Source organism: Tachypleus tridentatus, chromosome 10, assembly GCF_004210375.1.
Source record: "Tachypleus tridentatus isolate NWPU-2018 chromosome 10, ASM421037v1, whole genome shotgun sequence".
Taxonomy (NCBI): domain Eukaryota; kingdom Metazoa; phylum Arthropoda; class Merostomata; order Xiphosura; family Limulidae; genus Tachypleus; species Tachypleus tridentatus.
The window spans coordinates 40,288,195-40,313,089 of NC_134834.1; the positions used below are offsets into that span (position 1 = coordinate 40,288,195).

The 24,895-nt window shown below is 32.5% G+C and overlaps 2 protein-coding genes across 5 annotated transcripts in view; one reads left to right on the forward strand and one right to left on the reverse strand.

The window, feature by feature from the left end:
- Positions 1 to 9,511, forward strand: part of LOC143229117 (prominin-1-like) — a 129,368-nt gene extending 119,857 nt beyond the window's left edge. Inside the window, exon 26 of one of the 2 annotated variants that reach the window (XM_076460964.1) lies at positions 8,204 to 9,511. In XM_076460964.1, the coding sequence (XP_076317079.1) occupies positions 8,204 to 8,258 (55 nt within the window). In that variant the 3' untranslated portion in view covers positions 8,259 to 9,511. Of the gene's footprint in view, positions 1 to 4,309; positions 8,180 to 8,203 lie in introns of those variants that run through there. The other variant, XM_076460965.1, reaches the window with a different exon arrangement.
- Positions 9,512 to 14,709: 5,198 nt separating this feature from the next.
- Positions 14,710 to 24,895, reverse strand: part of LOC143229119 (protein Skeletor, isoforms B/C-like) — an 83,476-nt gene continuing 73,290 nt past the window's right edge. For all 3 annotated transcript variants that reach the window (XM_076460968.1, XM_076460967.1, XM_076460969.1), the window contains 2 exons: positions 23,434 to 23,603; positions 14,710 to 17,090 (listed from right to left, as the gene is read on the reverse strand). In XM_076460968.1, the coding sequence (XP_076317083.1) occupies positions 15,276 to 17,090; positions 23,434 to 23,603 (1,985 nt within the window). In that variant the 3' untranslated portion in view covers positions 14,710 to 15,275. The remainder of the gene's footprint in view (positions 17,091 to 23,433; positions 23,604 to 24,895) is intronic.

The following is a 24,895-nucleotide window of genomic DNA, read 5'->3' on the forward strand; positions in this document are numbered from 1 at the left end:
TATTACTAGAAATCTTGTGTATGTCGTTTTTCTTGTTATCCAGTGGCACAGCGGTATGTCTGTGGACTTAACCACTAAAAACCGGGTTCTGATACTCATTTTATTATTTAAAACATATATGTTTAATTATCCATATAATCATTCAATAAGATCATGATTAGCCATAAACTTAGTACTTGTACCTTTATACAAATAGTTATCTTTAAATACATTCAAGAAGCTTACGATAGGTATTTTTATTACATGAAATCTCATGCGTTTTGTTTTTCTTTAAACCAAAATGGTGACTAGATACTGTATTACTAGAAATATTATACAGTTTCTTTTCCCTTAATCCATTTGACAAGACCAGGAGTTTATATTTTAATATATTAAATCTTATACATTTCAATTTATTTTATATTATTGAACAACATTATTTTTCATTGCACCATTTGATAAAATCATAACCATAAGCTCATGAGTAGAAATCTTATTATATGAAAAACTTGTGCATTTCTTTTTTAACCATTCAACGAGATCATGAGTAGAGATTTTACTATTGAAAATTGTACATTTCATTAGTTATATCGTGAACTACGGTAGTGATTCATAATAGGGATCCCCCATTTGCTCTTCTTTATTATTATTATTCCACCAGTCTAGAACACAAATTGGCTGAGTTTTACAATGTACAATGATCCATTTAGTAATATTACCCAGGTTAGATCTGTCACTGTGGCTGTGTAGGATGGCTATATTATATTTTTTTTAAAAAAAAGTAAAATAAAGTTTTTAAATAATATAAACAACTCCCTTTAAATCCACCTCTGAGTCAGGTCTGTGGAGAATCAACCCTTATATGATGTATGAGACGATAGAGCAAGAAATAAAACTGTAATTTTAATACTCCCATTCATAGAATAGCTGTCTTAAAAAACAGGAAGATTTATTTAAGTATTTTAGACCTATACGTATGAACTTCTACTGATGAAATATTATGTACTTAATGATTGTGTTTTAGTATAGGCATATATATACCCATTGCTTTGCATTATATAGAGATAATATACTTACACAGAAACTACAAATACTCACTATAGTCTCTAACAAATCTCTAACTGTAGTTTAAGTTTTTAAATCTTGAATTAATACGATCAAATAGCCAATAGCTACAGTAAATTGTCGTGAATCGTATAAACTAACCTTCTACAATAGATAACTTGAAATTATGTTGTAAAAGATTCCATCAATTTTGAGGATCGGATCAGTAATCACCTTGATTGTCGATCGAAAGTGTCTTTATAACCCACACTGCTTGATTGCGAATGTTATGATACTGCGCATAAAATATCTGTCGTGTAAACAGGAGATGGCGAATCTAAGTGAAAGCGAAGCGGATATTTTGTAGCTATATTATTTTATCTAGAAAATATTTAGTTTCAAATAAAATATTCAACAGCTGTCTTTTGAAACATATGGTAACATTATATTGCTTAGTTCTTTCTATAAATCATTATTACATGTCTTTCAAGGATATTTGTAGCACATTCTGTTGCTTATTTCTACTAACCATTATTGAAGTAGTCTTTGAAGGATGTGTGTAATACTTTGTGTTGCTTAGTCGTGAAAATAGTTCTTGAAGGCAACATGTAAGAGTTTGTTTCCTACTTCTACAAGTAATTACTAGAGGTTGTCTTCGAAAATTATGTCTTTTAACACCTTGATTTGCTTGTTTATACCAATGATTATTAATACTTGTTTTTGTAGGGTATTTGTAACACCTTTCGTTCTTTAGTCCTACAAGTAGTTATTAAAGGTCGTTTTTGAAAGAAATGTGTCGTATTTTGGGTTGATTTATTTTACAAGTGAGTATCAGTGGACGTCTTAGAAGACTACATTCAACATCTTGCATTGCTTACTTCTACACATGATTATTGGAGTTTGTTTTTGAAAGATATGTATAACACCTTGGGTTCCTTACTTATTCAGAAAATTATCAGAGGTGATCCTTTAATGATATGTGTAACACCTTCCGTTGCTTAATTATAGAAATCAGTACTAGAGATCGTCTGTAAAGAATACATGTGACTGTGTGACACCTTTGGTGGTTTACATCTGCAAACCTTTATTGGAAGTCATCTTTGAAATGTGTCAGTAACAACAAGAGTTTTTATGTTTTATGAATGATTATAAGAGTTAATCTTTGAAGTATATGTGTAACACATTGAGTTGATTAGATCAACAAATCAGTATTACAGTTTTTCCTTAAGCATGTGTGTAATACTTTGGATTGATTACTTCTACAAACATTATTAGAGGTCTTCTTTCAAGGATATATGTGACAATTTGGGTATACAAGATATAAAGACATAATTCAAATATATCTCTGTTTGTTTGTAGTTAAACGCAAAGCTAGACAATAGGCTATCTGTGCTCTGTCTACGACGGCTATTGAAACTCGGTTTCTAACATTGTAAACCCACAAACATACCACTGTGCAACTGGGATCTCAAAGATATATGTCACACCTTTAGTTGCTTATTTCTACAAGTTATTATAAGAGGTTCTCTTTGAAAGGTATATGTAACAACCTAGGTTGGTATATCATATAAATCATTATTAAAGATCACCCACGAAAAATATGTATAGAGCCTTCAGTTCCTTAATTTCACTAATCATGTGTAGCACCTTCCGTTCATTAGTTCTAACAATTATTATCAAAACCTTGGATGGCTTGGTTTTACAAACAGTTATTAGAGGACATCTTTTAAGGATAGGTGCATCGTGTGATCGTTAGAGCGCTCAATGTGTGTGTAATACCTTGGGTTGTTTAGTTTCACGCATAATTATTAGAGGTCATCTTTCAAGGATATGATTAACACTTCGGGTTTCTTATTTCTATAAATCAGTATTAGAGATCGTCTTTAAAGGATATTTTGAACACCTTGAGTTGTGTACTTCTACAAGTCTATTTGAGTTCACCTTTGAAGGATATATGTAACACCGTCTGTTTCTTAGTTCTATAAATTTGTACTAAAAGTTCGTCTATGAAGGATATGTGCGACTTTTTCTACTGCTTAGTTTTACAGGTCAGTTTTAGAGGTCATTTTGAAGGATATCTGTAATATTTTGAGTCTTTGAATTCTAGAGATCATTATTAGAGGTATTATTGGAAGGATATATGTAATATTTTCGGTTTCTGAATTCTAGAGACCATTATTAGAGGTATTATTGGAAGGATATGTGTACATTTTTGGTTTCTGAAATCTAAAAACCATTATTAGAGGTATCTGGAAAGCGTATGTCTAATATTTTTGAGTTCTGAATTCTAGAGACCTTATATGTAAAAACGGCCTGTTTGGGTTGAGAACATTTTTTATGTAGAGGAGCGAACAACGTTTCGATCTTCTTCGGTCATCGTCAGGTTCACAAACAATGAAAGAGACCTTTATTAAAGGCCATCTTAGAAAGAAATGTGTAGTATCATGGGTTTATTTGTTCAACATATCATTTTAGAGGTCATCTTTTAAGGATGTGTGTAAGATATTGAGTCTTTTTGTTCTACAAATCATTATTAAAGATTTTCTATGAAAGGTTTATGTAGTAAATTAGCCTGAAACTTTAAATCTTATAAATGTTTTTCAATATATATTTAGTTTATAATTAAATTTATAGTTATAATGATACAATATCTAAAAATAAGTTTGTTTTTGATATCTTTATAAGAAAAGAACGAGCTGTTATTGTGAACTTTAAATTTCTTTTCAAATACAGTTGTATAGTGTTCAGAAAATATGTTTTTATCCTGCTGTTATATTTATTCTAATGGATTTATGCTATTTCAAAAGATACATTTGAAATCAGGTCCTAAAACCCTTTAAAGATACTGTATGACTTTGTAGATTTAAGTGCACAGTTTATACAATAAATTGATATGTTTTTTTTCTCTTTTAGTGCTAAATAATTGTTTGTACTGTACAGTAAAACTACCATATATATCTGTGGTGTGTCTATTTTTCTTTCTGGTGTAGTGTACAAAGAATCTGTGAAGTACATTTAAGAATTGAGATATTAACCCTTGAGCTTGGGTGCACTGTTTTAATGGCTAAGTAATCTTGTCCTTAGACATTAATTGTTGTGAGAGGTTTGAAATATGTTGTTTTTTTTAGAACTCTTGAAGTGGTTAATGCATGCTGTATAATTATGTTTTGTTTTTTTACGATATATGAAATTTGAAATTGACATTACATATTGATATATACGAAAACTTAGTACTGGCAAACTAAAATGTTTAAGAAGTTAATTTGAGTTCCTTATTTCGTATCAGTCACCAAAACCGTGTCTACCCTACGTATGATCCAACACAATGGTGAACTTTACCAATATCAACTTCTGAGAACAACACAAAACATCAGACTATGCATGTCTTGGGACTATCAGTTACTAGGCTGTGCATGTGTTTGGACGACCATTTGCTGGGCTGTGCATGTGTTGGAACTCTCATTTAGTGGAATATGTATTAATTATGAGTTAATATTGGAATATAATCGGAAAATATTGGATGTGAAAAATCATTGTGGAATTTATAATTTGCTGTTTTCTTCTGCACGATTTTAATACTTGATAAGAAACTATATTGAAGTCTATAATGATACATTCAGTGTTTGAAAAATTATAATTTGTGATGTTGTGCTCTGAAATTAATTAATGATGTATATTGTGTTAATAGGATTGAGTGTTATTTAATCTAAGTATCCACATTAACGATTCACTAGAATAATATACCAACAAACACACGGTTTGACAAAACACGTTTCTGACCTATTATGCTGCATTTCACAAATGTTATGACAGCTTTTGTAACACACTGTCCACTTAAAGAAAACTTAAACTATCATGAAATAAGTTTTCATATTTGTGAGTTATATATAACTACCATAGAATTTATTAGCATTATAATCGTGAGTGAAACAACCGTAACAACTACTGTATCGTTAAAACAAATAAAATACATTTTTAGGTTTAAACTTTATTTAAATTTCACAGTAGTTATTAATTTTATTAATATCACACATAACTAAAGTAGTTATCACACGAGATGTGCAGTACAGACCAAACATTATCAACTGTGCAAATATAAATAACTAAATTGTTTCCTGTGAAGTGTGGATGTATTTACTGGTTATTACTTAAACAGAACTCAAGTACGAAAAGCTGTTTCCTGTAAAGTATAAATACGTATGCTTTATAGAGTATTACTTCTATTCTTAAACAGAACAATTAATAACATACGAGAACACTGTCTTCTCTGTAGTATGGATACATGTATTCTAGAAGTTATTACACTCCTTTTTATATAAAATTTATAAAATACTGTGTCTTGTAAGAAATAAATAGCCATTTTCTAGTGTACAATCTAATAACACGTGTTGATCAAAGTGTTGATTGAACTCTACCTTCCTTGAATTTAGACTTCGAAACTAAACAGTTTTTCAGAATACTATGTTTATTTATTATATCAAGCTCTAGAGGATATTACTGTCTATATCATACAGAACTTTATCAAATGTATAAAAACAGTTTTTCCCATAAGGTTTGAATACATCTGCTCTAGAGGTTATTACTATCTTTATTATACACATTATCAAGTGTGCTAGAACACTGTTTTCTACAAAATATGAATACGTGTGCTGTAAAGGTTATTGCTATCTATATTATACAGAACATTTATAAGTGTGAAGAGAACGCTGTTTTCTATGAGGTGTAAATACACGTATTTAGTGATCATTATTGACTTTTTCATACAGAACATTAAGAACTATGTAGTAGCACTGTTTCTTGTGAGGTACGAATGTATGTACTGCACATTTTATTAGTGTACAACATCACTGCTTCACTGGCTCTAGAGGTTCTTACTATCTGTGGTATATTACTAACTATACAAGAACACTATTTCCTGTGAAGGTTATTACTGCCTTTCTTACAGAGCATCTCACCAAGTGTGTAAGAATACTTTTTCCTATTAAGTATAAAACATTTCCCATGTTATACCGAACATTATAAAGATAATGGATAATAGACATTTTTGTTGCCTCTTTTATACACAGGATTGTCACATGTGCAAGATCATTCTTTTCAATGAGGAATTAATACATCTGGTTATTACTGTTTTACTTGTAGAATATTATCAGATGTCGAAGATAACTGTATCCGATGAGGTATGAATACATCATCTCTATACGTTATTACTATATTTCTTATACCAAACAGTATCACGTGTATAAGAACACAGTTTCCTGTGAGGTAACAATACTCATTTTGTATAGATTATTAGTACATTTGTTGAATAGAACAGTACGAACTGTGTAAGAACACAACTTTCTGTGAGGTAATAATACTTATTTCGTATAGATTATTATTACATTTGTTGCATAGAAGAGTACTAAGTGTGTAAGAACACAACTTTCTGTGAGGTAACAAAACTTACTTTGTAAAGATTATTAGTACATTTGTTGTGTAGAACAGTATCAAGTATGTAAGAACACAGTTTTCTGTGAGATAACAATGCTTATTTTGTGTAGATTATTAGTACACTTTTTGCATAGACCAGTACCAAGTATGTAAGAACACAACTTTCTGTAAGGTAACAATACCTATTTTGCGTAGATTATTGGTACATTTGATGCATCGAACAGTACCAATTGTGTTAGAATACAACTTTCTGTGAGGTAACAATACTTATTTTGTATAAATTTTTAGTATATTTGTTGCATAAAAAAGTACCGATTGTGTAAAAACAAATCTTTCTGTGAGGTAACAATACTCACTTTGTATAGATTATTAGTACGTTTGTTGTGTAGAACAGTACCAATTGTGTAAGAACACAACCTTCTGTGAGGTAAGGAAACTTATTTTGTATAGATTACTAGCATATTTGTTGCACAGAACAGTACCAAGTGTGTAAAAACACAACTTTCTGTGACGTAATGCTTATTTTGTATAGATTATTAGTACCTTTCTTCTGTAGAACAGTATCAAGTGTATAAGAACACAATTTTCTGTGAGGTGACAATACTTATTAGTGTCTTTTCTATACCTACAGAACATAGTTTACTCTCATGTATAAATAAATATGCTATAGTGGTTATTAGTGTCTTTTCTATACCTACAGAACATAGTTTACTCTCATGTATAAATAAATATGCTATAGTGGTTATTAGTGTCTTTCTTATACAAAAAATTATCAAGTGTGTAAAAACACTTGTCACAGTGTTTTTAGCAGTCGAAAAAATAAACTACAAATTTATATTGATATTCTGAACATAGGTGATTGTAATAACAACACATACTTCTCTCTCTTCTACAATAAAGGTAATTATAGTAGCAACACATATTTCCATCTCTGTCGAAATTAGTTTATGTATTTTATAAATTACTTTTTCCAAAAAGTATCTGAAGAAAAAATGTCCCTCACTGTATCTCAGCTGTAAATCTTATAGCTTGTAACGCTAAAAGTCGGATTTCAATACTCGAGGTAGGCAAAGCAAAGATAGCCCATTGTGTAACTTTGCACTTAACAACTAACAAACAGTAGAGAAATATATATACATTATTAGTGAAAGTGTTAAACACGAAAAGTTCTTTTTTTTTTCTCTTCTACTGGATACCTGAATGAAATATAATTATATACATCAGCTGTTTATCTTAACGGTACTTTCTGAACACCACCTGTTCCAGCCAGTATGTGGATTCATCTGCCTAAAATTAAATTTTTCTGTAGTACTTTCTTTCTTTCTTTTTTTGTAATTGCTGGAAGTAGCTTGAAGATGTGAAAAGACTCGTTACCATTGTATCTATGTTAAACAACTTGTTACTATTGTTTAATCACAGGTATAATGATATGTGGAGAAACCACACTACTGTGGAGCCAATGTACTACAGCTCATTATAGTCATAAAACTATTACGTTTCTTAAGAAATATAATTTTTAATTAAGATTTAATTTAGTTACTTTTATGTTTTACTGTAAGCCAACCGTCAAGTCATATCAAATTGTTCGCGACGAAAATGATGTCACGCAATGATTTCTGTTCATGAAAACAAAAAACCACAATTAGTTATACTGCAATATCAAAAGGAAAATTCGGGAGACAGTCGGTATCCAACGTTCTATCTTTGTTCATATATTTCATGTATTTATCATACAATGTATTTACTGTAGATTCCCTGGACGAAAACTGAAGTTCAGGTCTGGCACAAACACTGAAAATGCTTAATATCACCGAAAATGAAACGACACTCAATTCGAGGACAAGGATATCACCAACTAGCTTACATACTCAAGCGCAGTTCGACTGGGCTAAATATAAAGTCCGCCAACTTTCCGTGAAGGCTTAACACCTGTAACTCCGAATTCGTTTATTTATTTTTTCAAAGTCTTTTAAAGGTTTTTACTTATTCTGTTACTTTAAAAGTACTGATTTCTTAATTTGAAAAGTTATTTGAAATTCTGTATAAGAGAAGCTTTTTTAATAGAATTAAGCAATTGTTATTAACTTGTATGTTGTTTTTGTGAGTGGTTTGGTGGTTGTATGCCTAATTCGTCTGAAATTGTAAACTTTATAGTACAGTTTCGTTTATATTTCTTACACCCTAAAACAGGGATCTGAATGAACTAATTATATATAGTCATGAGTGATAACATCTCTTTAAAACAGGTTTTATAGCAACCATTTATTTACCTCTCTCTCTGTTTAATAATTTTTTTTAAATTATTTTCATGCTCAGTAATTTTTCTGCAAAAGTTACGTGTAAAATTAAAATTACTTTTAGTTGAAATTATTGTTGAAGACAAAAATATATTTTTTTACGGTGCGCTAACAGGAACTAATGTTCATACTATAATGCTCAAGATTTTGTTGCTATTGTTTTGGGTTTATCACTGTATGTTCAAATTGTGCTGTAAAGAAGAGTTTGGTTTATTGTTTGCAGGGAAGTGGATTTCACTGTAAAATGCTTCTTCAAGAACATTGCACGTGCCCCCAGATTTGTATCAAAACTAAAGTTTTAAATTTCGTTTCTTTTTTATTAGGGCTTTTTTAATTGTGATGAGTATTTAAAGAACATTAAAGCAAGACCAGGTGATACCTCACTAAGACTGGATCATTATTCTTTTAAGTGTTTCTCAATAGTATTTGGTATTAAAGGTAATACGTCTGACAATGAATCCATTTCTATGTTTTACATATATCTCAGAAAAACGCTCACCTAGCGGACTGTACTTTCTTTTTTCAATATATATTGTCGTGGTTCATGACAATAATTATGTTATACAAATCACGGAAAATTTAAAGCAATTTGCTTTTTTCACGGAATTCGCGAGTAAGCGTTTTGTGAATGGATGTCGTAAAATATTTTTCCGTTGGAGAGCTCACATTGCATGTAATGATATTAATTTACGTGTTGGGTTTGACTAATTGTATAACTTTGTTGTTTTGTTGGGCAATAAAATATTTTATTTCGTCAACCATACATGTGAGTATTTTTCGTCTAATATTGAACACAAATGTATTTCTGTTACATAATAAACATCTGAAGAACAAATATCATTAATATATATCACTAAGTTATCATTCATCGAACATTATATGTCACTTATTGCTTTAGTAAAGAACATTTTTCCATCGTCATTCCTTTATTACCCAATACTGATATTTAAGGAAGTCACAGTGTTTTCTAGCAACACAAAATACCTTAATAAAGAAACTTAACCACCATACTTACCGATCACTTCTGATTGTTGATTTAGATAAGTCACTAAGGATTATAATGTTATTTTATTTTATCACCTACAATGTAAGTCGGGGTGAAATGAGGAAAATTGTTATTGATTATAAAAAGCTTTAATCAAAAACATTAACCACCTGCCCTGCTTTATTATCTAAGATTTGAACTACAGTGAAGTACTGAGGTTTGCAGTATTTCAGTTTGTAATGATTATCGAATGTCTTAGTGAATAATCTAACATAAAAGTTTTAGTGAGGTCACAAGAGTTTGTAATTATCCACAATATTTTAATCAACAACATTAATTATCGCCTTTAATTTATTGTGTTTGTTTTAGTGGCATTACGAGTGTTTCTATAATGCAAAAAGCTTTGATCAAGAACAATAACTACCGTCCTCTCTCTGTCAAATACGATGCAAAGTTTGAGAAAATTACAAGAATTTGCAATGATTATCTACGATTTAAATTATAGTAAAACCACAACAGTTTCTAATGATATCAAATACTTTAGAGAAAACGTAACTAAACTTTTCCTATCTTATCACCTACGAAATAAGTTTTTGAGGTCATGTAAGTAGAAAATGCTTTAGTCAAGAGCATTATATTCCTTTCCTACCTAATCACCTTCTGTTAAGAGTTTTAATGATGTCACGACGTCATATAATATTATAGAAGGCCTTAACCAATAACATTTACATTTGTACTATTTGGCTCGTTTAATTTAAGTTTAAAATTTTCAATTACTAGATTCAAGTGCAGATCTTGTTCATTATTGGACGTAGTAAGGATTTTAAATCACCCTTTACTTGTGAGTTCGTTACACTTGGACAACACATGTGTTTTAATACTTGAACACGGTTGAAAAAATATCTGAAAACAATTAGAAGTGTAGAAATGTGTGCACCAGAAAGTGAGGAAATAAGGTAGAAACGGGCATGTTCTAGTAAAACTTCCTCTGTACAGTCTCACGAGGGGGCGCATCCAACATCTGGCCTTTGCCTACTTCGTTTATCCATCTATCACGCATACAATAAGCCAAGTGGACTAACCCTACCAAACATAGTTATACTTATCATACAATGACGAGAGGTTTTTGTGAATCGAATTATTGAAGACAATATATGTACTATAAATACTGTTTATACAACAGAAGAATCAGATATTCATGTAGATCCATAACTTGTAGGTTTCTTTTTCTTTACAACTTGTCCCTCCTTTTGCAATTGCGTTAGAAGACAACAGGATTTCGTACTTTACCTATATAGAGGAGGTTTTTGTCTATCGACATCATGGGTTCCTTACTATCTATACAAAAGTAGGAAAATCATACTCGAACTTTTGTATGTACTCATAAGTTGTATAATAAACAGAAAAACGAAGTAGGCATGAAACAAATGTATGACACGCCTGCTCGTGAGGTTACAGTTTTATTAGACCATCACCATGACACGCCTGCTCGTGAGGTTACAGTTTTATTAGACCATCACCATGACACGCCTGCTCGTGAGGTTACAGTTTTATTAGACCATCACCATGACACGCTTGCTCGTGAGGTTACAGTTTTATTAGACCATCACCATGACACGCCTGCTCGTGAGGTTACAGTTTTATTAGACCATCACCATTCCTATCTTGTTTCTTTACTTTTTGATGCACCTATTCCTACACTTTCATTTTCTCCCACTTGTTGATGCACGTTTTTCGTACAAAGTAACATGATTTTGTGCACCATTCGTTCACTTATATTGGTATTCTGCGTGTATATCATCAGAGTGGGTATGTATCATAATATTAAGCTACATATTAAATACTTCATAAATGAAAACTTAATGCAACTTTCAATACGTATTATAAAATAGCTCTTCTTTTTTATCATGTTTAGTATCGAAACACGTTACAACTAGCTCATGGAGCCTGTGCTATTGTTGTATTTGGTGCACTTATAACTAGGGTAAGTCTGTTACACAGCTAGAAGAGTTCAATAATGTCAGTCAGTCAGTGAGACTCAAAAATTTGTAATTTTGTGATTTTTATGGCAGTTTTGCTGACTTTCTCAAGTAGTTTTATGATTTCTAATTTTGTACGTGGTTCGTTTATCACCTAAGACTAAAATGTTTTTAAGATTTATTATTTGGTTGTTGGAGGTGTGTACGAGTAAACAGTTTGTATTGCACGTATTGTGTTCCTACTAACGTACTTATGATGACATAGACTTTCTATTGGCATGTTCTTGTATGTAGCCGTTAATCACTTGGAGGTGAAATCAATAAAATCGTAAGAACATTTAGGATATTTGTATTCATACACCAGATTACAAGGTTTTAGACGGGAGCGCGATCTTGATACCTGAAGATATACAGTAATTCACATCGAGGCTTAAACAAGTCTCAACTCTGTGAACCTGACGATGACCGAAGAAAGTCGAAACGTTGTTCGCTCCTCTACATAAATTTTGTTCTTAACCTAAGCCAGCCGTTTTTACCCATATAAGTCTCAACTCTACTTGAGGATATACGTGATGATGTAGCTTATTTAACTGATTTCTTATCACAACCGCCATTTTCCCACTATATGTTAGGGCAAAAATAGTTATTTACTACATTCTAATTCGGTGTTATCAAAAGACTTACTATTTGAACAGTCACGAATAACTTGATTTATACCTCATATTGAAAAACTATTTTAGCAGAAATTATTTCATATTTCTATCTCTTTCTGAAAAATTCATGTTCACTGGTTAACTTGTGCGATCGATGAATCACTATTCTAACTCGAATTTTTATAAAATACAGTAGTATGTAGTAAGTAGAGTTAAAAATAACCTTATGGAAAAGTTTACAATGAAATTTTCCACCTTTATTATGAAAAATTTAACATTGAATTTTGTATTGGGATGTTCAATATTAATGTAGTTTAAAATATTCTTAATATGTTCAGCAATTTCTGTCAAAATAATAAAGATATCATTTACACAACTCCTGTAATATAATGAATTGTACAGGACATTGTTCTAGCGGCCCTGCATGACTAGGTGGTTAGGACTTTCGACTTGTAATCTGAAAGTCGCGGATTTGAATCCCTGTAGCATCAAACATGTAAGGGAAGGCAGCTAGTCATCACCAGCCACCTCCAACTCTTGGACTACTCTTTTAACCAACGAATAGTGAGATTGACCGTCACGTTATAACAACCCCACCGCTTAAAGGACGAACATGTTTGGTATGACGGAGATTCGAACCCGCGACCCTCAGATTACGAGTTGAGTGCCTTAACCACCTGGTAATGCCGGGCCACGATGTAAGGTAGGTATTAAATGTACGAAAAATTCTGATTTATTTTAAGTTCAATGTATTAAGTTCATTTACAACTGTTAAACAGTATAAATTAAAAACCTTTAATTAATTAACCGGCACCCGCTAGTACAGCGGTAAGTCTACGGATTTACAACCCTAAAATCAGGGGTTCAATTCCCCTCGGTGGGCTCCTGAGATAGCCCGATGTGGCTTTGCCATAAGAAAACACACTAATTTCCCGAGTAGATTAATCCTAAAAAAGTACATCTGCCTTTCTCGATTCAACAACGGATTTCTGAAATTAACTTTTGTTGTTTTTCCTCGGGCCTCCTTTGGAAGTTTTCCATTCAGAAGAAAGTACAGTTCCTAAATCCTCATCGAGTAATGAATGATTTTATTTCAATTTTTAGTTTGTCTGTTGTTGTTTTTTACAAACGCTCGCCTCAAATAAGCAAATCGTTCAGAAAAATCTGATCAAGTCTCATCAAGTGAAGTGTTAATGATTTCAGTAAATTATTCTTTCAACTTTCCCATTGACAATAAAATGATTGTTCTGTTTATGCAGATTAACACGTCTCATAATAATATAACCTTACTTCTCCTAAAGTGATTTAATATTTATGATGAGAATAATTGATATTAACTAAAATCGAATAAGATATCATAACTGAATTGACATTTAATAATCTATCATACTCATATTAGAGGTTTATTTATTTATTTATTTTGGGGGATTTCATTAAAACAAGATAAATAAATAGTTGTGTATAAAACAAACATTATTCCTTAAAGTGTGGTCAATAGTGAAAAATGATAAAACTTCACTTCCTCTCATAAACATTCATTGGACCATTTTCTAAAGTTGCAGTGTCTGTTTTTTAACCATAGAAAGAGAAGAAAATTATCCAGCAAATATATATATATATATATATAAAATACTAAAGTCTAGATTTCAATAATTTCTATAAAAGTTCAATTAGAAAAAGTATATTATCTTAAACACTCATTTGAGAGAAAGTGTTTTCCTCAATAAGGTTTCTACTACAATGAACATTAGAACAAACCCGATGAAGGTTTGGTTACGATTGTCATTACTTTTCTACTGAAACCTTGAACACACTTGAATAACTAAGCTGTAAAAGTTTCGTGTGGACTCTTGAGTTTGAGTTGTTCCTTTCTTTAAAGAGAAATACTAGTAAAGAAAAATGATGTGGCACAGAATTTAAAAAAATCGCCTAACATTTCATTTGGAGGCAGAATAGTTACATGTAACAATATCATTTGGCTTACTCTTAACTTGCCATGTAAACAGTGATTAAAAGTAACAATTTACACTTCGTAAAAAGGACAAGAAGAAAGTTATTAAATAAACATCATAATTAAAATAGTTCATTGAGACATGGCAAGTGAAAATGAGAAATGTAAATAATTTCTTTGTTTCTTGCTTATAAAATTTAATAAAGTTATTTTTATTGGTTTAAAGAGTGTGAAGCTAATGCTCCAGAACTACTGAATCTGTTGGACCAAATAATTATATTGTATTTCTTTATGATGAGAGGCTTAGGAAAATTGTAATTTAAAATTAAATCAATACGTATTATTAAAAACCGATAGTAGAATATGTATTAATGTGTAAGACCAAGCAACAGATAAATAAAGTAATTTTATTGCAATTATTAACTAGTACAAACAAAATAATGAGGTTACTGTAATAAATGTATTCGGCCGTAACTAACACTTTTGGGTTTGTAAACTAAATCAACATTTCAGAGTTATGATAAGAAAAAAACAAAGAGAGAGAAAACATCTCGAAAGAACACTACAAGACTAAAATAATAAGTTATTAAAAATTAACATGTGGGATTCAGAAATTTAGACAGAAACTCGTGTGATTTATAAATCAGATATTGAGATATCAACCGAAAGGTGACAATGATAAACACGTACCTAAACCAGAAACTGCAGTAGAATATAGAAATAGATAAAAGCTATTATTTACTATGATGAAAAATACTGTTAACAGTAAGGATGCCCAACTGATGAGCTCGAACAGAATTGTAATAGAAGTTTTCTCTAGTTTATCTATTACTTATAATTATGACTGATGTGTTATTAATTGTAATTATTATTGTAATATTTTAACATCTCTTTTGGTAGGAGCTATTATATAAGTATGTATGTATATATTATTTATTTCTATTATTTTCTCAAGTTCTACAGAAGCTTTATTGACCTCCTAACTACGCTTTTAGTATTATCCTCGCTGCCTAGTTGGTCATGGTTTATTACAGGGTTAGTAATCAAGTCCATAACATGAGAAAGGATGTTGTAATCTGAGCCATTCTTCTCCTCTTCTTCTGAGGATTGAAAATATGATGGACGCAACTGAAGGGTTTCTACTTGGCCATATTTTGCTGTTGACTGCTGACCACTAGGTGAATTATAGCTGTTTGAATAGAGATATAAGCCATCGGTCAACGTTTCATTGCTTTTCTTGGTGCTAATTTGGACTTCGTGATTATCAGATTCGTTATTGTCGTGATCATACGATTCTTCGTCCGCTATGTCCTCTTGTGCTTCCTCTACTTTTGAGCTGGCACCAGAATAAACATCTGCTATTTGATAGTAGGATCCTGAATAAGATTTGTCAGATAAATCTTCTGATGGGCCAACGGATTGAGGGTTTGAATTGAACTTATCAGAGTCTATCAGTTGGGACACATCTTTCTCGTCGTTTACAGAGAGCTCGTAAGCCCCATGTTGACTTTTCGAGTCGTCCTGGTTAGTTGTGTTTAAACTATGTTTTAATGAAATATTTTCTGAAGTTTCTTTGCCATGATTATGTGTTCCCCCAGTACCCTGAGCAGCATACATGTAATTCAGTTGAGATGAAGCGGCAACTATTCCATCAGTTACTTCCTGGTCGTCTTCACTGCTGTAGTTAGACTGTTCTTGCTGCTGGTTTTGTGAAAAGTGAGCCGCTCCGGACAAGTGAGCGTCATTACGTTCTTCTGCAGATGGAAGATGAACACTGGGAGGTTGTAAAACTGGTTTTCGAAATATTTCTGTTTGTTGAGGCTTTAGCTCAATACGCGAATGAAAATTAGGCTGTGCTGCTACTGCTTGACCAAACTTAGAAACACCAAACCCGCTAAAATCAGGCTCGCCAGGCTTGAAGGCCCCGTGAAACGGAATAGAATCATCTTCGCTTAATGGAAATGGCCTTGGGTCATTTGGTGGAGGGGTTGTAGGATCTGGGAAACGATCCTCACTATGTGAGGTCAGTATAGGTCTGAACCCTCCTTCAAATTTTATAATAGATGCATTCTGTCCGAGTTGCCTTTTCTTGTTTTTGTTGACTTGATGACTAATTTGTTTAGAATGGTCAAGAAAAAAAGGCCCTGTTTGAAGCTCAGAAGATCTCGAACTAAAAGTTGATAAAGGACTTTCCTGGACCGAAACACGACGAAAATCCCTGTTTAACTGATCCACAGGGATATAGTACACATATTGCGCATCCTTAGTAGAAACGTTTTTAGTAACATCGATGCTACCCTCGTCTCCGTGAAGACTGTATGGTTTGTTATGAAAAGACTGTTGTAAATTATAACCTGTTGACGAAGTGTCTCTCTGTGGTACGCTGTAGAGATCATGAGTTGCAGATTGTCTGTCCTTTTGTGATGTGTTATATTCAGTCTTGTTACTGATGTCTCTTTCTTGCGTATATAACTGATAACTAGGTGTATACAGTTCGTGATTAAGGAATTGTTTGTGACTAATGTCTGGATTTTTGTTAACTGTGAAATTTATCTCTGATGATATAAGATCATCCGAAGCCTCGAACAATGGAAGAGCATTAGTCTTCAAAGGTTTTTCTAGCTTTGTAAGACTAGTCTTGGAATTTATATCCTGCAAGGCTTGTTCGTTGTTACTACTGTAAATCTTGAGTGTGCTAGCGGCAGATTGAAAAGTCTCGTCACATGAATCAACCACGTGTATCTTCCACCCAAGGTACCGGTGAGTGTAACACTGTAATTAAAAACAAAATAGTTAAATACCTCAAGTGCTTCATCTAAACATTTTAAATTAATTCAGGAACTGCAAGAATAATTCTCGTTGTTTCTACGTGTGTGCAATAGTAATTGGATCAAAACTTACTGTTATAACTTTTGGTATTCTATATGAATAATATAAACTATGACGTCTTGACTAAACACATTAATGAATTTAAGGGAATTTAGCATTTAGAGACATATTTTAGTGAGGCATGGCATGGCCAGGTGGTTAAAGCGCTCGACTCGTAATCCGAAGTTCGCGAGTTAAAATCCCGGTCACACCAAACATGCTCGCTCTTTCAGCTGTGTGGACGTTATAACGTTACTGTCAATCCCACTATTCGTTGGTAAAAGAGTAGCCCAAGAGTTGGCGGTTGGTGGTGATGACTAGCTGCCTTTAGTCTTACATTGCTAAATTAGAGACGGCTAGCGCAGATAGCCCTCGAATAGCTTTTCGCGAAATTCAAAACCAAACCAGATTTTAGTGTAATCACATTATTTATAAATATCAATATTGTTATAGCTTCCAATTTTCCAGTTTTGCTTTAGATACGCAGTGTAAATTTTGGGGACAAGAAAAGTTTTATTTTTCTGTAAATAGTAACTTAATTAATTTTTCTTTAAAGCTGATGTCAATAAAATTATCATTCTTGTAGTCTTCTGTTAACCTTACTTTCATAACAAACACTCACAGACCTTATATTGTCCGAAGGATAGTCTTTTGCTTCTTACTGTAAAAAGAATATTCAGCCGAAAACTTTCAGTAAACTAAGCAGTTTAAATGTACTGTAAATCTGAATATATATTTTTATAATAATTTGCCAATGGCCTCCAAATGATTTTTATTTTAATTAATATTTACAACGAAACTGTTTTCTCATCTGTAAATCTGACAAGAGTTAAAATGTTGTCATAGATGCGAAGTTCTAACGCAGTTAACAAATTACAAACTTTCTAATAAGGCCAAAGAAAGCTAGTTCTAAGTTCACTAAGTCAGTTCTTTAAGTTACAAAATCACACTATGTCTGACTATGATGTGTGTAAAAGTAAGGTAACCCATTAAGCACAAAATTACATCTTATGTTAATATAAAGTTAAGAATATTTCTAAATCTTCATTTGTACTTAGCATAGAACTCAACGTTTAATCGCTTTCATATCTTTGTGTGTAAGTGTATATTATTTTAAAATAAATCTTTAGAAACCATCTAAAGGCTGTACACTAATTAAAAAATAAAATAACACCTTCAAGATTATCTACAGTATTTAAACTTGAATTAGAGGTGAATATGTGTTACGTTTTTTTGTATGTGTATGTATCTTTTAGTAGGTAAACGTTTCCCAATACAGTGGTACCTCGGTTCTCGAACTTAATCCGTTCCAAAAGACTGTTCGAAAACTAAATCAATTTTTCCCTTAAGAAATGCTGTAAATTAAATTAATCCTTTACAGACCTCCAAAAATTGTGCATTATGAAGCATTTTAAGTAAAAATATTGCTTATTTATACATGTATAATAACACTTACATTCATAAAATCAACCACAAAAACTATAAATACATTAAAAAAAACAATAAATGAAAATTTAACTGCACTTTACCTGTGCTGAGGAGAGCTGATGGCGTAAGTAAAAGGTGGTGAGGAACGTGGAGAGTAGGAGGGTTATTATTGTTTGGAAGGGGAGTCACCTTCCACAAAAACGTCAGGTAACTCTCCTTCTGGGGTTCTTTTTATTTTCTGTCTCTTTGCACTGCTACAACCTGCTTGAGACTCACTGGACCTATTTCCCACTAAAAACTTGTATAATAAGGTTTGTTTCTGCCTGGCACCCTCCCCATGTCTCACCACACTATGTGTGCCACTTCTCTTCCTAAATTTTTCAAACCACCCCCTACTAGCCTTAAAGGCATCACTTGTATCAGCACTCGTTCCAGGGGTGCTTTTCAGGAGATCAGCATGCAACTGCTTTGCTTTCTCACAAATGATGGTCTCAGAAATGCTATCACCAGCTAACTGTTTTTCGTTTACCCAAATCAACAATAGTTTTTCTACCTTTTCCATTGTTTGTGATCTTCGTTTCGTAAGCACTGTCACTCCTTTTGCAACATCAGCTCCTTTGATGACCTCTTTATTTTTCAGTATGGTGCAGACTGTAGACTTTGCCATACCAAACTGTGTAGCAAGGTCAGACACGCAAACACCACTCTCATACTTTGCTATGGGATTTTTTTTTCACCTCTATTGTGGCTCTAACAACTTTTCTTTTTGGTTTGCTGCTTTCATTATCCTTCTTTGATCCCATGGTGGCTTATTTAATCCAAATATTTAGAAAAAGAACAAAAAAAACGAGAACGTTCACAGCAGATTTTAGCGGAGGTGTGGACTGAGCAACAGGTGCGAGTAAAATGTTTTGGGCAAGCTTGGCGTGGGTCGAAAATAGTCGAAGGGTCGTTCGGGTCATCAGTCGGGTTATTTTGGGGGTTCGGGCCACGACAGCTTGGTTCGACAACCGAGACATTTTTTTCTCAAACAATATGTTCGAAAACCGAATTGTTCGAAAAGGGAGTCGTTCGAGAACCGAGGCACCACTGTATATATCTTTTAGTATCCATGCATTTCTTTGTATGTAGGTCAATATGTACGTTTTGGTAACTAGCTATACGTTTATACATATGTATTTCAATAGTTTTCTGTGCATAGGCCAATATATATATATATTGATAGCTATATGCTTCTTTCTGTGTACGCCAATATGTATAGTTTTGTATCTATACGTTTCTTTCTGTGTACGCCAATATGTATAGTTTTGTATCTATACGTTTCTTTCTGTGTACGCCAATATGTATAGTTTTATATCTATACGTTTCTTTCTGTGTACGCCAATATGTATAGTTTTGTATCTATACGTTTCTTTCTGTGTACGCCAATATGTATAGTTTTGTATCTATACGTTTCTTTCTGTGTACGCCAATATGTATAGTTTTGTATCTATACGTTTCTTTCTGTGTACGCCAATATGTATAGTTTTATATCTATACGTTTCTTTCTGTGTACGCCAATATGTATAGTTTTGTATCTATACGTTTCTTTCTGTGTACGCCAATATGTATAGTTTTGTATCTATACGTTTCTTTCTGTGTACGCCAATATGTATAGTTTTGTATCTATACGTTTCTTTGTGTGTAGGGCAACATGACTCTCTTAAGGTAACCAAATGCCTCATCATCTAATCAGTGACGCTCATGAATGGATTAACAAGATTCCCACTATCCCTGTCTACTATCTTTTGAAACCACAGCCAATGTTAGCTAGTTATATAATCTCTTGTGTGGGAGACCAATATGCACTTTTGTTAACTTTACGTTTCTCTGACTGCGAGGCAGTACGAGTGTGTTGGAACCTAAATACTTCGATTTATGTGATCCAATATTCATATTTCAGTAACTATGCGTTTCTCTGTGTGTACTCCAAAATCTATATTTTGGTAGCTAAGAGTTTCTTTGTGTGTACATCAATAATATTCTTCGAAACGTTGTTCGCTCCTCTGCATAAAAAAATTTTCTCAACCCAAACCAGCCGTTTTGCATATATATTTTTCTCTACAAGTGGGTTTTCTCATCATCACTGAATACGTATTCATCGTTTCTCTGTAGGTAAGCCAATATATATATATTGATAGCTATACATTTTAATTTTTGCAGCTTATTTCGTATATTTTTGTAGTTGAATGTTTTTTGAGTATGTAAGTTAATATGTATGTTTCGGTAGCTATCGTTTCTCTTTATCAACGCCGATATTTTGTAGCTCGATATGTATATTTTGTTAGCTACAAGTTTATCTGTACGTAGCTCAGTTTGTATATTTTGGCAGATACGTGCTTTTTGTATGTCGGCCAATATGTATGTTTTGGTAGCAATACGTTTCTTTGTATATAGATTAATATATATGTGTTGGTAACTATACATTTATATGTGTGTGCAGTGATATGTATATTTTGGTACCAAACGTTTCTGAGTATATAGTTTAATATGTATGTCTTTGTAGCTATCGTTTCTCTTTTGATAGGCAGATATATGTTTTGATAGCTATACATATTGATTTCTGCAGGTCACTTTATATATTTTAGTAGTTGAATGTTTTTTTTGTGTTTAGGCCAATATGTATGTTTTTGTAGCTATCGTTTCTCTGCGTCTAGGCCGGTACATATTGCAATAGCTATATATTTCAATTTTTGTAGCTCAATATGTATATTTTGGTAGCTATTTGTAATGATTTATGTAGTTCAACATGTGTATTTTGCTAGCTATACCTTTCTACATACGCATTTATGAATATTTTATCATCTGTACATTTCTATGCATGAATAATATTGTACACATAACTTTCTCCAATCTCTCATGATAAAATCTGCACGTCTAGCAAACTTTCTAACTGCTTCTTACACCACTGTTCTAATGCTTGAGCATATTTCCTGATTGTCTCAGCAAAACCCAAATGGACTAATAATGAACTTCATGATTTCAGATTTTTTGACATTTCCTTTGTAAATCTAATCACATCACTACGGCCAAGAAGAATAATCATTTCTCGAAAAAACATTAATGAGGCAATGGAATGACACCTATGAGAAAAAAAAAAATAGCCCTCTCAAGTCCTAATTAATAGTTGCAGAAACAGGTAATTTATTTTAGAGCTTATTTAAGAGTCACTGTGCACTGGATAAACGAGGATAAACTGGAAGATAAGTGCGCAGTTATCGCTTGCCGTTGTGTGAAGGACATCATACTTATGATCTTATTGAAAAGTATTAGAAACCTACATGTTAAATACTGCATCCAGAACAAAACTGTCAAGACTATAACACATAATAGCAGCAACCTTGTGAAGGCTCTCAGATTAGTGTCATATTTTAAAGTTATGAGAATTTACCTATATATTTAAATTGCCGCATACGTACGATTCCAGGTAATAGCCCTTAATCAGATAAACAACTACATCACTTTTCCCCGGCTGGCCTACTGCCTCCGCAAAGTTACTTAGTTTGTGACGTCACGCGTGCGCTGGCTAATTAGAGAAAAAATATCAAAATATAACGATAAGAATATATATTTAGAAACAGAGAGAACGATTTATATTACACGAACATGGGAGTGGGAATAAATTAATAAATGAAGGATGGGAACGTAATGTGAGAGAAGATATATGTTACTTATATAAAAGACATACATTACAGCACACATTCAGTATTTCAGCACGGGCTCGAACCGTGGGACCGAATTCGTCACCATTTTGTTTTTGTTATAGTTTTCGTGCTATAATTTTTAAATTAATAAATCTATTTTCACGAAATTTTGCATATTAGTAGTAATCATTACAATGTTTTCGTATGCAATTTTTTGGTTAGCTTTAGGATTTTTTAGAAAATGTTTTTATCTTATCTTTTTTTTCATTTCCCATGCTGACTTTTGTATATACATTTTGAAATAACCAACAATTACACATGACTACTAAGTACCACAGAATTTCACTACAACTTATCAAACTTAGTAACTAAGCTGTTTTTGGTCTAAAATATGAAATTTCAAACTCACTACCTTTTCTATTCTAAGCTTTAAAAGAATGAGTTTGAAGCATGAATAATTCAATTACGTTGAGAAAACCTCTAGGGGAACATTCTGAATTTTCATTTGCTTATGCACTCGTGGAAGATAGAAGTAAGCGTGCTTAAGAAAATGGGAAGAAGTAGGCAAGACCGCTGTGTTTGATTCAGTACACGTAGCAATATATCAGCAAATAGAAAAGATAGGAGGTTCTTATTTGATATTCTAGTTTTATAATATCGATTATTTGAGTTCCAAATTTGTAAGAAGCTATAGACTTTGTACTTGGACATCACAAACGTCTGATTTGAGCCATTCTGATTCACATTGATTACTTGATTGGCTATAATGTTTCAAATTTTCTAAACAAATATTTTCTAGACCATTTTTATTGGCATTATATTAAATCATTTTTTAATATACTTGAGGACCTCGGGAAGTATGGGAATTGATATCAACCACTAAACTACAGCTAAACACGTAACAATTAGTCATATTATCTTAGATTTCATTAGAATGTATACCTTAGATGACTTGAATACTGGCTACACATGATTTTCCCTTATTTAAATGTTCAAGTGTGCCAACTTTATTGCTTCTATCATGTTTCGAAATATTACTTACCCGCTGGACTGTGAAAGATAATTAATTTTAAATAATTTTTAGCCTGTTTAATATTGGAATAATACTTGCTTAGAACGAAGGTTTTAATTTTTACCTGGTAATACACGAGATCTGGTGTTCTCTCGTTTGGAGTCCATTTCAGAACTGCTGGCTCTCCTTGTGCACAATCCAATTTCAATGACTGCTGAAATTCAGCATACGTAGAATATGACTCTGGCGGTTCTTCTTGGCTAACCGGAATTTTCCATTCACACAGTCTTCCAGCTATAAAATTATTTCAGAGAGTGAATTACGGTTATATCTAAATTACTGTCTCGTTACACGAATGTGTCTGCGTGCTTGAAAATGTCTGAAATTTTTAAACAAAAAACATTAAACTTACATTTCAAATTGGATTAAGACACTCATTAACACTAAAGAATGCTATAATAAGACAACCAATCTCATGCGTTACAAACTTTCAAACTTATATCGCACTAAGGAGACCAACGGCCATGTGCAGAGCTTAAATTTTAATATTATATATATATATTGTTGTCGAGCGAGCTCGATAACGTAATGTGAACACTATACCGATTTCATTCTACGCTGAGTTCAAAAGATTTTTTTTATAAAATCGTGTTGCTTTTGTTGTTTCAATATCAATTTGTTGACACAGTAGGCATGATTCACTCACTGTAAGAAACGTTTAAAACAACATAACCTGTGGAACAAAATTATGATGTTTGAACGGCAGTAACGCCAGTTCAGACTGAAAACAACACAATCTTTGTGAACTAAAAAACAAAAACATAAATTTATTAGATGAAGCATAATTTTTGTATTCATATTCATATATTCTATGTACACATAATAATCTTAGTAAATTAAGACATTTGTATTCTATATTTATGGCCGTCCCTAATTTTCAACTACCCAACGCTCCATTCAGCATCCATCCACACTAAGAAATTAACTGTCACTGTTATAACGCACTTACAGCTTAAGGTTATGGGAATAGTTTGTGTTATCGTAAGGATTAAACCTATTTTAACAGCTCCAAAATGCAGGTCAACTCGCAACTAACTTAAGCAATTTCATGACATAACTTAAAATTTAAACACAACACACACACACATAAAAGTTATCCCCAGTTGATCAGCGATTCGTTTTCACCATTTTTTCCCAGCGGAACGTTTTGATCTACCTAAAGCTTAGAAATTCCGGATTCTCAATGCAGTCTGTTACAACTAAGAAAATTTATCCTTTAACTGTCAATACATCTTTGGACGATTTCAGCTTTTATATGCTGACTTGTTTTGATGATTCTATAATTTTCTTTAGCATTAAATGGATATTAAACAGGTAATAGGTCTTATATAGTAGACATGGGTAAAGATTGGTTTTGAATTTCGCGCAAAGCTACACGAGGGCTATCTGTGCTAGTCTTCCCTAATGTAGCAGTGTAAGATTAGAGGGAAGGCAGATAATCATCACTACCCACCGCCAACTCTTGAACTACTCTTTTATCAATGAATAGCGGGATTGACCGTCACATTATAATGCCTCCATGACTG